This window comes from Leptonychotes weddellii, chromosome 7, assembly GCF_054177405.1.
Source record: "Leptonychotes weddellii isolate Sample4059 chromosome 7, ASM5417740v2, whole genome shotgun sequence".
In the NCBI taxonomy this organism is placed as follows: Eukaryota; Metazoa; Chordata; class Mammalia; order Carnivora; family Phocidae; genus Leptonychotes; species Leptonychotes weddellii.
In genome coordinates, this window is record NC_138375.1 from 133268999 (window position 1) to 133284886 (window position 15888).

Below are 15888 nucleotides of genomic sequence, written 5' to 3' on the forward strand. Positions count from 1 at the left end.
GCCTCACGTCTGCCCACACAGGACATTCAGGGAGGGCTCGGGGGATGTCCTCGGATACAACCAGGTGTCTCAACCTCCTCGTGCCGCAGACCATGCCATTTCTCTCACAAACCACGTCCCCCACTCCCTTTGAACAAACATGAAGGTGGACTGTGTGCAACCCAATCCAGGGATCAGCAGCTTTGAAGCTAAACATTAAGTGAACCCCGAGAACACAGAGTTTTAAATGAATTTTGCAATAAAAATCATCTGGTAGTTCAGTCGGGAGGCTAGTCTAAAAACATAGATAGATAGATAGATAGATAGATAGATAGATAGATAGATATTTTTAATTTATTTATTTGACAGAAAGAGAGACAGCTAGAGAGGGAACACAAGCAGGGGGAGTGGGAGAGGGAGAAACAGGCTTCCTGCTGAGCAGGGAGCCCGATGCGGGGCTCGATCCCAGGACCCTGGAATCATGACCTGAGCCGAAGGCAGGCGCTTAACGACTGAGGCACCCAGGCGCCCCTAAAAACATAGATATATTTAACCTTCCAGCTTTGGGGCTAGAAATGTGAAAACATACTGAGAGTAGCAGCCCCGAGCCTTAAATTTCATTTAGTCTTGACAGTTGAACTAGCTGGAGCTGAAATTATGGACTCAGAAGTAAAAGTTGTCGAAAACCCATTTTATGATGGGTTGTGTGAGCAGCCCCTGGTCTGCTGTGCTGTGTGGACTTGGGGGAGTCACTTGGGGGAGTACCTCTCTGGCTAGGCTGTGTCGTCTGTTTAAGGTGAACAAGGACCCCTTTGCCACTGCATGGGGCTGAATTAATTATAATGAATTTTCCTTTCCTCGTCGGTCCCTGTTTCTTGGCCTCTGTGCCGCCCAATTTTCCATCCCTCCTCACCTCCTTGGCCCCCCCTCCCAGCCTCCTCTCTTCTACTTTACCTCCCACTGTTGGGGAGCCTGGGGCTCCGTCCTCACCCTCTGTCCACATCCTCTGCCTGGGTGAGCTCATCCATCCATGACTTTAAATACCACACATTTGCTGATGCCATCCCAGCTTCATCTTCCAGCCTGGCCTCTTCCCTCAATTCCAGACTCATGGACCCAACGATTTGAATGAGATTCTCGGCTTTCCTGTGTCCCAAACTGAGCTCTTGATTTCTGCCCTCCACGGACCTTCTCTGCCCTGGTCCTGGTCTGGACGTTCTCAAGGAATGCTCCTTCTTCCTCCCAGGTGCCCCAGCCACGACACCGTCCTCTTCCTCACGCTCAGAGCCAGTCCTTCCCCATGCCTGGAGGCCACCCACTTCCCTTCCCTTCCACCTCCGGCAGCCCGGTCACAGACCCTCCCCCCTCCCTCTGCACCATTGTTTGGGCTCTGCCCCAGTTGCCTGCTGATGGTCTGTCTTGCATTCAGGAGCCAGTGGGATTCTGGAACCTGCTTTGTGACATTGTCAGCAGCGGCCTCCTCTGATCCATTCTGAGCAGGGGAGGGCCGTGAGGGACTGTGTGAGCCCAGCCCATCCACCTCCAACATCCAGTTTGTATGGCTCTTTGTAATGTCAGGCTTGGGGCCTAGTGCCAGCTAAGGGCTCCGTCCTTCCCAAGTTGTAAAATGGGTAGAGCTGGACCCCGTTCTCCTGGCTCCCAGCCTCTGCCAGAGAGAGGTGCCCGGACAGCTCTGGGAGCAAGACTGGTGGGGCCCTTGGATGTGGTGGGGGAGGAGAGAAGGGTGACATGGCTTCTGCTCATTCCCTCTGCCAGTTTTGCCCAAATCCCTGCGGCCACCCTAATCTGCCCTGCCTAATGGAGCCCAAGCCGGCTCAAGCCCCTGTGGGATGAGCCTGCAAATCCCTGGGGCTGGGAGCTCCCCACCTGTCTCCTGATGCCCTTTGCTCTCTCTCTCTTTGCATCAGAGAACCAAATCCGGGGCCTCAGACAGGAATGATGGTAAAAGCATATTGTGGCTAAAGCCCCCCTCACCGTAGCCGTCAGTGATGAGATGGGGAAACTCAAGTCCAGAGCCTCACACTGTGGAAGTCACTGCTTCAGACCCCAGAGCCCAGGAGGGCTTTCCACATGACCAGAAGAACAGTTCTTTAGGGTTCCATCATCAGATGCGAGAGGTTGGGGCAGAAGCTGCAGGGTGAGCTGGCCCTGTCCCTCCAGCCTCCTCCATCAAAGGCCATATGGGCAACCGGTTTCATACCAGCCTGAGCGCAAATCCTGATGCTGACCCACGCCAACTATGTGACCTTAGATGAGTCACTTCATTCCTCGAGGTCTCTATTTTCCCATCTGCCAAACGAGGCTCATGGTAAACGGCTCCTCTTTGTAGGGTTGTTGTGTGTGTATTAATCAGAGTCCTTGCTAAGATTAAAGGTCGGCTTCCTGGTGCTTCCTTCCTGGCCAGCCCTGTTCTCCCTCCTGCTGCTCAGATGTACTTGGCTCATTCAGCCCGAGCTCTTTCTCCCTCCATTCCCGGGGGGTACTGCAGGGTTTTGCAAGGACAAAGCTGGGGAGCGCCTTGGGTAGCTGGAACCAAGGCCCTGGTGGCTAGGAAAGAGAGGAAGAGAGGGACAAAGAGAGAACGAAATTGACAGAGACAGAAAGAGAAGAGACAGAGATGGGCAGGGGGCAGAGACAGAGATAGAGAAATAAACCGAGAGACAGAGAAGGACAGTGTGGGTGTCAGAGACAGCCAGAGAGAGTTGGGGTCAGACACACACCCAGAGAGGAAAGAAACAGCCCCAGGGGAGTAGGGCTCCCTCCTCTCCTAAGAGGGAGGGAAAGGAGATGGAGAGAGCGCCCCTCTGCGCACAGCCCACGTTCAGGAGGGGTCTCCACCCTCAGGGCGGCCTCTCATCCCTTCCCCAGAATCCCTAAATCCTCTCTGGGCCCTGCACATCTGTCGCAGCCCTGTCCTGACCGACAGCGGCTGGCGCACGTGAGTGTGGCTGGGGAGTGCGTTTGCGTTTGGTTGTGCGCTGAGGACGAGGGCCGCAGGGCTGTCCGGGAGAGGCCGGCCGGCGCGGCGGAGGCAGTGGTCGGGCAGGGGGACCTGAGCGATAAGATCCAGAGGCTGTGTGAGCGCGGGGGAGGCTTGCGAGGGCAGGGCGAACTGACATCCCACCTCGTCCGCGAGCGGCTCAGCCAACTTTCGTCGCGCGCCTCCCCTTCTCCCCGGGCCCCGGGGCGCCTCCCCCTGCCTCGCGGCCCGGCGTCCTCCCTCTGCCAGGCGCTCAGAGCGTTCCCGCGTTCTGTTCCCGTCCAGGCCGTGTGTTCCTCCCGCAGCGGGACGGCGGATGGCCCGGCCCCGGAGCGCCCGCGCGCCGCGGCTGGTGCTGGCGCTGGTGCTAGCGCTGGCGGGCGCGGCGGGCGCGGCGGGCTCGGTGCGCCTGGCGGGCGGCCTCACGCTGGGCGGCCTGTTCCCGGTGCACGCGCGGGGCGCGGCGGGCCGGGCGTGCGGGCAGCTGAAGAAGGAGCAGGGCGTGCACCGGCTGGAGGCCATGCTGTACGCGCTGGACCGCGTGAACGCCGACCCCGAGCTGCTGCCCGGCGTGCGCCTGGGCGCGCGGCTGCTCGACACCTGCTCGCGGGACACGTACGCGCTGGAGCAGGCGCTGAGCTTCGTGCAGGCGCTGATCCGCCGCCGCGGCGACAGCGACGAGGGGGCCGTGCGCTGCCCCGGCGGCGTCCCCCCGCTGCGCACCGCGCCCCCCGAGCGCGTCGTGGCTGTGGTCGGCGCCTCGGCCAGCTCCGTCTCCATCATGGTCGCCAACGTGCTGCGCCTGTTTGCGGTGAGGCCACTCTCTCCCTGTCCCCGTCCCGTCCTCGGCCTCGGGGTGGCCGATGTCTGGTCTCCTGGCAGAAGTCCTCAAACTCGCGGAGATGAACCGCTGCTTCAGGGAAACCCTGTCCCGTGCGCCAGATGCAAGCCTGAGCCACATCAACCCGACCGGTGCTCCCTTCCTTGTCTGCTCGGGGGCCCTGCGAGAGCTGCCATCTGCGCACACAGCCCTTTGTGAGAATTAAGGAAACCTACCTTCTGCACGGTCAAGGCCGCCCCCTCCCAGAGGAGGCTGCAGCCTTCTCTTGGGGGCCGATTGACCAGAACAGGGCAGCCTGTAGTTTAGCGCTTGCTTGGTTGTCCTCGTTTGGGACACACACTGCACCCGCCCTGTGTGGTGGTCTCGCCCCGGGCCCTTGGGAGATCTCTGGGTAATGAGGTGCAAGTTTTTCCTGGAACCAGGGCCCTCCTTCTGGTGGGGCAACTAGGACATACCCCAGACTGCTGGGGTGCGGAGAGGGTAATTCCCTCATCTTTAGGAAACCGTCTTAAATGCAGGGCAGCCCCTTCCTTGAACCCTGGGGGACAGTGACTGGGGGAGGGGCATAGGAATCAGGAATTGGGGGGCCTTTGGCATTAGAGTTCGGGGGGGTTTCTGTAGTAGTCATTCACTGGGGTTCAGTGGGGGGAGGGGGCATTTCTGTCCTTCGCTCTTTCTGTGAAGAGAAGAAGGCTTTGCTTCCATCTGGCTAGGGGAGGGGACTTCCGTTCCTTGAGAGTTTCTCTGATTCTCCCAGGCGTAGCCTCTGTTTCTACCATGCTGGGTAGGGGTTTTATCTGGGCCCCTCTCCATCATGTGCATCCATGTAATCCCCCCACCCAGGTTCCCACTGAATAACAGTTTGTCATACAGACACACCTTCTAGTTGGAACAGGGAGAGCTTATGTGTGTGTTGCGGGGGGGGGAGGGTAGTCTCCGTCTCACACGCCTGCCCATGTAAGTGTGTGTTTGTACCTCTGTCCCCTGTCCTGCCTGGAGCTCTGGTTTCTGTCCCTTTCCCTGTGTCTGCCCCTCTAGACTGAGTGCAGAGATCTCAAACTCAGGGGCCTTCAGGGGCCAGGTTTGGGGTATAGATGAGTGAAGCAGGATCCCGCGAGTCCAGGGCCCACTGCTGCCAGCTCAGCCCAAGACTGGGGTGGTGCCCCACTCCCACATTTTAAACACTGGCTGCCAGGGGCGCCTGGGTGGCTCAGTTGGTTAAGCGACTGCCTTCAGCTCAGGTCATGATCCTGGAGTCCCGGGATCGAGTCCCGCATCGAGTCCCGCATCGGGCTCCCTGCTCGGCAGGGAGTCTGCTTCTCCCTCTGACCCTCCCCCCTCTCATGTGCTCTCTCTCTCTCTCTCTCATTCTCTCTCTCAAATAAAATCTAAAAAAAATAAAAATAAAAAAATAAACACTGGCTGCCAATCCAAAAATTTAGAAAAATGAAGACATTGGTGCATGAAAGGCAACCAGGGGCCAGATTTGGCTCCCTGGGGGGCCTTTTTGCAGTTCCTGGTCTAGGAGCAGAGCTGAGGGTTTCCGAGTTCACCTCCATATGTGTGTGCATCACTGGGTTCGGCATTTTAGATGAACTTCCCAGAGGAGGTTCAACCTGTACAGGAAGGTGGTTCTGAAGATCAAACTTGAGCGTCTGGAGTGCCCACAGTAGACACAGTGTCCGTTAACTGCTCTGGGCCTTTCTCTGACCTTCCCTCCTTCTTTGTGGTTCTTCTTGTTTTTCTCTATCTCCCTGTCTCTCTTCCCCCTTCCTCCTTCCCTCTTTCCTTCTCTCTCCCTCTTGCTCTTCCCATCATGTCTCCACACTCCACGCTTTCTTTCTGCCTTGCTTCAGACATCCCTGTCTCCCCTGGACCAACTCAGCCCACTCCTTCCGGAACATTCCCTCTCTTCTGCCCTTCACACCAGCTCCCACCTCATCCCTCTTCTCTGCTAGTCTCCCTCTCCCTGACTTCCTCAGCCTTCTGCTACCACTCTCCACTCTCCTTTCATACTTGCTCTTCCCCGCCCCCCCCCACCTTCTCCAGGATCAGCTCAGCCCATAATCCCATGGAACTGGGCACACAGACAAACCCAGGTCCGTGCGGGTCCCTCCATTAGGCCAGAAACAGCTCTGAATCAAATAACCCCTTCCCAGCTCCCCTGCCCGCCCTGACCCTGCCTGGGGCTGCCGCTTCCCTACACAGACTTGTCCCTTTGTGTGAATTAGGAAAATAGGTTGTCCCCTGGGGCTGACAAGGAGTCCCATTCCCCTTGCCATTGCAGCGTGTGCCCAGCAGCTGGATTGCTGCAGGCTGGACTTGAGGCCCTACTTCCCCTTTGCCTGGACACACCCGGTACCTATGTATACGGGGCCTTGCCCTCTCCCCTAGACCCTCATACCTCCCACATTCCGTCAGATCACGTCTCAAGTACAGAGCGCTCCCCACACCCTTGGGCCTCTCCACCCGGCTCTCCCACATTGGCACCTGGTGCCCTCATCCCAGACTTCCGTGCCCCGACCTGTGTCCTGGATCCCCGCTGCCCTCCCTCCCCCCGGGGGTCACTGGCCCTCCATCCGTAGCCCAGGTGTCCTTCCCTATTCCAGATACCCCAGATCAGCTACGCCTCCACAGCTCCTGAGCTCAGCGACTCCACGCGCTACGACTTCTTCTCCCGAGTGGTGCCACCGGACTCCTACCAGGCCCAGGCCATGGTGGACATCGTGAGGGCACTGGGATGGAACTATGTGTCCACACTGGCCTCCGAGGGCAACTATGGCGAGAGCGGGGTTGAGGCCTTTGTGCAGATCTCCCGGGAGGCTGGTGAGCTGGGAGCGGGGGTCCAAGGCATCAAGGAGCCTATAGAGGGCTGAGCCAGGGGCCATCGGGCAGGGCCAAAGCCAGGAGATGGGGCACTGACTGGGTCCATGGTGGGGAGCCTGGATGGTGCCCCTGTGGGCAGGCACCCCTTTCCTTTGGAGCACTCAGCCCCTGCCACAGTATGGGCGGCCCTGGTGGGTGGGTGCTTGGGTAGAACAAGAAGTGACTCTGGCATCACCGACACCCAGGGGGGGTCTGCATTGCCCAGTCCATCAAGATTCCCAGGGAACCGAAGCCAGGAGAATTCAATAAGGTGATCAAGAGGCTCATGGAGACGCCCAACGCCCGGGGCATCATCATCTTTGCCAATGAAGATGACATCAGGTGGGACAGTGGGCACATTGAATCACCGTAGTTATCAGAGGCTCTCCTTGAAAGCCCTGCCCCCTCTTCTTACACATCCGCCAGCCATGCACATCCTCCCTTCCTCCTCCTCCCTCTTCTTGACCCCCCCCCCACCTTCTGCCCTTACACACTTTTCCAGCTGCCATCTGTCTGTCTGGTGCAGCCAGAAATGAACTGGGCCCAGCCTGGGTGGAGATGCTCCAGGACTAGCCAAGGGGAACACACAGGAATAGCTGTCTGTTCTTATCATTCACAGTGGGGGAGAGACCCGGGGGCAGATCTAAGTGCCAAAAATGAGCTGTCAGAGAAGGAGGCTCGGGGGGCAATTCAGGGGGTATCAGCAGGTGGCCATGGACCCTGGCCTGAGGCCTGTGTGGCTCCGAGCCAGCAGGAGCCTCTGCAAGAGAAGGGAGGCCCTTCTTCCAGGCATGTGAAGTGGGCTGCAGCGCACCGAACAGGAGGACAGGCCTGGGGCCAGAGCCTGGCTGGAACCTTTACTACCTGAGAAGCCCGGGGCAAGTGTCCAAAACCCCCTTCGCCCCACTTTTCCTGATAAACAAGGGTCTGATGGGTGGTTTGGAATGGGATAGAAGGAGAGAGAAGAACAGGAAGTGGCCAGAGGTAAGTTGGAGGAGGATCTTAGGTCCTTCCTCACCCCTCGCCCTGTTCCTACCAGGAGGGTCCTGGAGGCCGCAAGCCAGGCCAACCTGACAGGTCACTTCTTATGGGTCGGCTCAGACAGCTGGGGAGCCAAGACCTCTCCCATCCTGAACCTGGAGGACGTGGCTGTGGGGGCCATCACCATCCTGCCCAAAAGAGCTTCCATAGATGGTGAGTGCAGGGATGCCCACCCCCACCACGTCCCAGGCCCCTGCTTGTCCTTTCCCACGATCCCCTCTTGGGGGTGTGCATTTTCCCCATCTGTACAATTGTATCCTGCTCCATGTCCCTTCCGGGATTCCCAAATTCTAGGATTCTGAGATTCTGTGAATACATCCCTCCAAGCAGTGTTTGATTTGGCAAAGGAGGAAAAGCCCACCCCACTGTACAGGGTCAAGAGTTAGTTGTGTCTTTTCTGTTTTTGTTTTTGTTTTAATTCAGTGTCTATCTGCCTGGTATTCCTGGTTCTGCAAAAGACACACTAATTTGACGATGGGGGAAGAGGGAGCAAAACTGAGGATGGGGACCTATTGTCTTGTTGATCAAATCATGAAGCCTGCCTCCCCTCCCTTCCTCCACCATTCTTTACGACAGGATTGATTGTTTTCCCAAAACCTGAACTGAAGATGCCTTGACGAGGTGCTTCAGGGCTATTTTATGAGGCTAAACCTTGTAAAGACTGAGAACCCTGACTTTCAGGGGCTCCCAGTCTCCCACCCACCCTCACACTTTTGCTTTCCTTTAGAGTGCACTTGGTTGCATTTGACAAATTAGAATGAGAGTGATTTTAGCAATAAAGGCATTTCATCAACAGATTAAGACATCTGAAAATAGGCCACTTCAGGTCTGGGACAGTGAGTTAATGATGTTCTCAAAGTCCCGAGCCCTGTCCCCGCTTCTGTTCCACCATTCTCGGTGGTTGCTCTGTGCCTTCGTGACTCAGGTATCTTATTCACAAAGTGGCTGCTGAAGCTCCACCCATTAAATCTTCACCGCAGCATCCTAACCAGGAAAGAAGGAGCAGCATACAAGTCTTCAGTGTGGCAAGGCTCTGCGTTTACAACAGGATGCACATTCTACCCTGAGGCCCCGAGGCGGCTTTGAAATCATGGGCCAGAAGCTGGTCACGTGGCCAGTCCCAGCTGCAAAGTGAGCAAGTGGTGAAGGGACACAGAAGAGTCATTCAGATGGTTGCCGTCCTCTTTCCTCCCTCTCAGGATTTGACCAGTACTTCATGACCCGCTCCCTGGAGAACAACCGTCGGAACATCTGGTTTGCCGAGTTCTGGGAGGAGAATTTTAACTGCAAGCTGACCAGCTCAGGTACCCAGTCAGACGACACCACCCGCAAATGCACAGGTGAGAGCTGCCCAGGGTGGCACGGGAGATGAGGGAGAAGATGGGAGGCCAGGCGGGGCACCCGGGAGGGCCGGGCACACTTCCTCTGGGCATCCCTAGGACAGGCGAGGAACGCATCGGCCGGGACTCGACCTACGAGCAGGAGGGGAAGGTGCAGTTTGTGATCGACGCTGTGTACGCCATTGCCCACGCCCTCCACAGCATGCACCAGGCGCTCTGCCCCGGGCTCACTGGCCTGTGCCCCGCGATGGAGACCACCGATGGGCGGATGCTGCTGCAGTATATTCGAGCTGTCCGCTTCAATGGTGAGTGGGAGCCAGATCCGCTCCCACAGGGAAGGGACGTGCCAGGGATGGATCTCTGTGCTGGACCTGGGGTGACTCAGGATCAAAGGGATGGGAGAGGCAGAGTGGGATCGTGTCCCCTGGTACCAGCAGAGGGCCTGGCACACAGGCAGGGCTCAGAATAAGGTCTGGAAAAGGCCTGAGTGGACTCAAGCCACCCTCGTGGTTTGTGCGGAGAGATACACTTCTTGTTCAGTGACGATGCTTTGTGAAATTAAAAACGGTTCTCCCACCAAATATTGAGCACGTCCTCTCTGCCAAGCTCTCTGCTAAATAGCACAGCTTAACATCACCCCAGACCGGCTTTACGAGCTGGTAGAACAAGCCTCTAAAAGAAATAAGGCTGATTGGTCTTTGTACAAGTCTGAACCCACCGTCTCTCTTGGCCGGCTAAGCCCTTTCCTTTTTTTTTAAATTGTGGTAACATACACGTAGCGTCATGTCTACCATCTTCATTTTTAAGGGTACGGTTTAGTGTGTGCACTGTGTGCAACCGTTCTCCAGAACTTGTTTGATCTCCCAAGACTGAAATTCTGTCTCCATTAAACACTAACTCCCCATTCCCCCTCCTGCAGCTTCTGGCAACTCCCATCCTACTTTCTGTCCCTGAGATTTTGCCGACTCTACGTACGTGCTACGCGAGGGATCATGCAGTATTTGTCCTTTTGTTCCCGGCTCATTTCCCTCAGCATAACGTCCTCAACCTTCACCCATGCTGTGGCCCATGTCAGAATGTCTTTCCTTTTTAAGGCTGGAGAATAACCTTGCACGAACGAATAGGCAACATTTTGTTTATCCATTCAACCCCCATTGCATCCACCTTTTGGCTACCAGGAATGATGCTGCCGTGAACATGGGTGACTCATCTCTGAGAGTCCTGGAGCTGAGTGCCTTCTTTGGGGCATACGCCTGGAAGTGGGGTTGCGGGGTCAGGTGGTAATCCTACGTCCAGTTTTTGGAGGACCCGCCACACCGATTTCCACAGTGACGGCACCATTTTCCATCCCCACCAGCAACCTCGGGGTTCCAGTTCCTCCACATGCTCCCGAGGCTTGTTCTTTCCGGGGGTGGTCACAGTGGCCATCCTAATGGGTGTGAGGACACTGAGCGTCTTTGCGCCTGCCCGTTATACTCTTCCTTTATCCTGGCCGGGCCCTGGGCCTCTCCGGGAGGGGCTGGACAACCAGCTGAGGGTGCCGGGCTCTCGGTCCAGGCAGCGCGGGGACCCCCGTGATGTTCAACGAGAACGGGGACGCGCCGGGGAGATACGACATCTTCCAGTACCAGGCGGCCAACGGCAGCGCGGGCAGCGGCGGCTACAAGGCGGTGGGCCAGTGGGCAGAGACCCTCAGGCTGGACGTGAGTGGGCGCGGACGCGCGAGCTCGGGGCGGCGGGGGCGCGCGGGCCGCACCGGCCCCCCCGGACGCAGGTGCCAGGCCCGCGCGTCTCCCGTGCCGCAGGTGGAAGCCCTCCAGTGGTCGGGGGAGCCCCGCGACGTGCCCGCGTCCCAGTGCAGCCTCCCCTGCGGGCCGGGTGAGCGGAAGAAGATGGTGAAGGGCGTGCCCTGCTGCTGGCACTGCGAGCCGTGCGACGGGTACCGCTTCCAGGTGGACGAGTTCACGTGCGAGGCCTGCCCCGGGGACATGCGGCCCACGCGCAACCACACGGGCTGCCGGCCCACGCCCGTCGTGCGCCTCAGCTGGTCCTCGCCCTGGGCCGCGCCGCCCCTGCTGCTGGCCGTGCTGGGCAGCATGGCCACCACCACCGTGGTGGCCGCCTTCGTGCGTCACAACAACACGCCCATCGTCCGGGCCTCGGGCCGCGAGCTCAGCTACGTGCTGCTCACCGGCATCTTCCTCATCTACGCCATCACCTTCCTGATGGTGGCCGAGCCCGGGGCGGCCGTGTGCGCGGCCCGCCGGCTCTTCCTCGGCCTGGGCACCACGCTCAGCTACTCGGCCCTGCTCACCAAGACCAACCGCATCTACCGCATCTTCGAGCAGGGGAAGCGCTCCGTCACGCCCCCGCCCTTCATCAGCCCCACCTCGCAGCTCGCCATCACCTTCAGCCTCACCTCGGTGCAGGTGGGCCTCGGGCTCCCAGGGCCACGCTGGGGCCGGGATGGAAGGCGGCTGGGCTAGGGGGTTGTCCTTCACTCTGAAAATCAGAGAAGCACTCTTCTATTTTGGCTCCTATGTTTTTTTGTTTTTTGTTTTTTGTTTTTTTTAAAAGGCTGCAGGAGACAGGGCCCCACTGTTCTATAAGCCGAACTCCTCCTCCCTACCCCCCCCCATCCTGCTCCATCCTGGAGGGAACTGGGTCAGTAAGATGGGGAGTGCCAGCATCCAGCTCCATTTCTGTAAAAAAAAAAAACGAGATTATTTTCCTACACGGAACAGGTTCTTCCACAATTTGGCTCCCACATAAAAATAAGGCAAAGAGGGGCATCTGGGTGGCTCAGTCGGTTGAGTGTCTGCCTTCGGCTCAGGTGGTGATCCTGGGGTCCTGGTATCGAGCTCTGCGTAGGGCTCCCTGCTCCGCGGGGAGCCTACTTCTCCCTCTCTGTCTGCCTGCCACTCCCCCTGCTTGTGCTCTCCCTCTCTCTGTCCAATGAATAGGTAATATCTTAATAATAATAATAATAATAATAAGGCAGAGAGCTATCTGACAATTTTTCTCAAGCAGAAAAAGAATCAGTTTCCATAAAGGGAGTTCCTGCTGCCCGGTCACTGGGGTAACCTGGATGAGAGGCACGGCTCCAGCGACTTTACTGTGGAGTGGGGTGTCCAGCTCCATAAATGGCCAGGATTTCATGACATGTGTACAGCAAAAGCAGAGTTCCTTCAGGGGTTTCTCTAAGGTAGTAACATTATAGCACTGGAAATTATCCTCATGATCTGGGAAGCACTGGATGTTTTCAGTGCTCCGGTGTGGGCGACATTGCGGAACCGTAGAGCCAGGCCAGTTCTCAGGGCTACGTGGAGGGCCTTCGCTCAGCCTACTTTGGACATGGCACACTCTGCACTCCAGGCAAACCCTTCCCCCTACCTAGCTCTGTGTATGCCACGTTCATTCCCACCTGCAGGCCTTGGTCCATGCGATTCTCCACAACTGAAAGGTGTTGCCATCTTCCCGCAGAGAGCAGGGCCCAAGCTATCCCTGTGAGGGCCAGAACGCCAATGCCCAGTGCATCCCGACCTCTTACCTCCCTGCTTCCCTGCCCGAAACCCCTGTGGTGCCCCTGCCCCCAGGACAGAGGTACTTAGACTACAGTCAGTACTTCCTGGCTCATCTATGGACTCCCCACATTATACCTTCCTTTCCGGAAATCCCAGGCTCCTGCAAAGAGGCACACCTGCAGTTTTACTAGGTTATTTATCAATATGGTGCACACGAAATGGCATCTCATTGTTTTAATTTGCATCTACTTAGTTACGAGTGCAGCTGACCTTTGAAGTTTCCTCTTCTGTGATGTGCCTGTTCCTGTGCTTTGCTCATTTTCTATTATTTTGTAGGAGGTGTCTTTTTTTGGTTTTTGGTTTTTGGTTTTTGTTTTTAACAGGTACTAGATGCTAGTTCCTTATCAGTTACAGGGGTTGTGAAATTGGTGGGGTCCATTTTGGTTGCTATTCCGGTGTACCTCAGACCTTGGATAGGTTTCTCATAGGCAACTTTTTTCCCTACCTAGAAGCTTGTTCTAAGAGGCGCCTCCAGACTGCCTTCCTGGACATTGGGTGGGGTGTTATTAGTCCCTTGTCCATGGAGCTACTGCCTCTGGAGAATCACAAAAAGGTTCTTCTTCTGGTTGTACAAATTATTAAAAAACATTCCTTCCTCCAGGCTCACACAGCCCCACTCTAGGTACATAGCATGGCACTGAAGTGTTGGCTAAATTTCAGCCCTACCTGTCCCACAACACACACACACACACACACACACACCAGGCAGTCTTGTACAGTGAACAACCTGCACAAACGAACAGGACAGCCCTTCCAGGGTCCTGCCTTCATGCAGGTGTCTAAGTTCCTGCTCCCCAGCTTCCCTTGGCTCAAGGTCATGTCTCCTGTCACTGTGAGGGAACTGCTACTCCTTCTCCTCCCTGTTAGTGCTTGCGTTTGACTTTTTTTTTTTTTTAAGATTTTATTTATTTATTTGTCAGAGAGAGAGAGTGCACAAGCAGGGGGAGCTGCAGGCAGAGGGAGAGCCAGGCTCCCTGATGAGCAAGGAGCCTGATGAGGGACTTGATTCCAGGACCCTGGGGATCATGACCTGAGCCTAAGGCAGACGCTTAACCGACTGAGCCATCCAGGCGTCTCTGTGTTTGATTTTGATAACCTCCCGGGCCACTCGGCATCAGCTCACATCCTTACTACTCTCTATTTCGTGCCTCATTCTGAGCTTCACTCTGCATTCCCACATGATCTCATTACATTATGTTCAAAAGTTCTCTGGATCTGGAGAAGGAAGGGGTCCTCAGGAATGAGGTTTGCCATGTTGCTAGACGGGGTTAAGCTAGTGTTTTCACATCTACAGAATGGAGATGGTCCTACCTACCTGGGGGGTAGAATACAGGAAGAGGACATCCAGCGGCCTGTTACCCAGCCAGCCCTGACATTGCCAGCACGTACCTCCACTGTCCACCAGCCTTTGCATGGGCAGTCCTCTCCTGGATGGCCAGCCCCTCTCCATGGGGGCTCTCAGTCCTGAGCATCCCACTCAGTAGGCCAGGAGCCTCAAGGCGACCCTAACCTGCCAGAGACATTGGTGGATGGCCAGGCTGGGTATGTCCCTGATCCGGTGTTGGCTCCTGCAGGTGGTGGGAGTGATGGCATGGCTGGGGGTCCAGCCCCCACACAGCGTGATCGACTATGAAGAGCAACGGACAGTGGACCCAGAGCAGGCCAGAGGGGTGCTCAAGTGCGACATGTCGGACCTGTCCCTCATCGGCTGCCTGGGCTACAGCCTCCTGCTCATGGTCACATGCACGGTATATGCCATCAAAGCCCGTGGCGTGCCTGAGACCTTCAACGAGGCCAAGCCCATCGGTTTCACCATGTACACCACCTGCATCATCTGGCTGGCTTTTGTGCCTATCTTCTTTGGCACCGCCCAGTCAGCTGAAAAGGTAATCTGGGGTCCCCCATTGGTTCCACTGCCTCCTTTGTTTCCTGCCTGTCTGAGGAAGGGCTCAATTGTCCCAAGAGCTGGGCCACCCACATGAATGATTGCTTGTTGGTTAATTCATTCATGTACTTAAAAACTCATTCACTTGTTTGTCAGTCTCCCTTTGCTGCTTCAGTCAGTCCCGTTTTCCTTCCTTCATTCATGTGTTCATCCGTGCTTCTAACCATCCATTAACTTAGATTTTTTTTTTTAAAGATTTATTTATTTATTTTAGAGAGAGAGAGCATGTGAGCCAGAGAAGAGGCAGAGAGAGAGGGTGAGGGAGAATCTCGAACAGATTCCATGCTGAGCATGGAGCCCAACACGGGGCTCAATCCCACGACCCGAGATTATGACCTGAGCTGAAACCAAGAATCAGATGCTTAACTGACTGAGCCACCCAAGCGCCCCTCCATTAACTTATTTTTATTCAGTTACTCCTTTATATACTTTATACCCATCAGTCCATTAATCTGTCAGTCTATTTGCTTGCTCATAATTCAGTGATTTATTTGTGTGTATAGTAGAACATGTTTATTCACCCCTGGCCTTCATATGTTTGCCCACTTGCTCTTTTATTCAATGTGTTCACTCATTTGTACATTTGAAAACATTCATCCATTCATTAACATGCTCTAGCGCTTTTTAGGCATACGGACCACTTCCCCAGGTGTCGCTCGCTGTGAATGAGCCCTTCACTTCCCTTGGTCACTTGTCCACTTGGTCCTGTGTTATTCATCCTCCTTCCTGCCTACATCAGAGCCACACCATGACCATCACTTCTTCATGCCACAGGGCCTTTGCTTATATAGTTGCCCTTTCCATTCACCCGATGAACACAGACTCATGTGGGGGTGGAGGGTGGGAGAGAACAGGGCCGAGTCCCACCCAGTCCCTTCCTCCATGGCTCAGATCTACATCCAAACCACCACACTGACTGTGTCCTTGAGCCTGAGTGCATCAGTGTCCCTCGGCATGCTCTATGTGCCCAAAACCTACGTCATCCTGTTCCACCCGGAGCAGAACGTGCAGAAGCGGAAGCGGAGCCTCAAGGCGACCTCGACAGTGGCAGCCCCACCCAAGGGCGAGGACACAGAGGCCGCCAAGTAGCGAGTGGGGAAGGAGTGGGGATGGTTGCTCCCTCCCTTCTGCTCTTTCCTTTCTCTTGCTTCACGGTGGAAGCTGTGGAAAGTCCAGGTCTGCAGTGAACAATCAGAAGGAGAGAGTCCATGAAGCCCATGACCACCAGGATGGGGCTGGCCTCCAGAAAGACCTGCACCCACACACCACACTTCATCCCTGCTTTTCCGTGC

At 56.1% G+C, this 15888-nt stretch overlaps 1 protein-coding gene across 1 annotated transcript; it reads left to right on the forward strand.

Annotated features, from left to right (window-relative positions):
- Nucleotides 1-3296: 3296 nt before the first annotated feature.
- Nucleotides 3297-15888, forward strand: GRM6 (glutamate metabotropic receptor 6). Its single transcript, XM_081827300.1, has 10 exons — nt 3297-3791; nt 6431-6647; nt 6893-7028; nt 7726-7880; nt 8927-9067; nt 9172-9372; nt 10625-10770; nt 10873-11496; nt 14226-14537; nt 15488-15888. The coding sequence occupies exons 1-10, from the start codon at nt 3297-3299 to the stop codon at nt 15683-15685; spliced, it is 2625 nt and encodes an 874-aa protein (XP_081683426.1). The 3' UTR covers nt 15686-15888.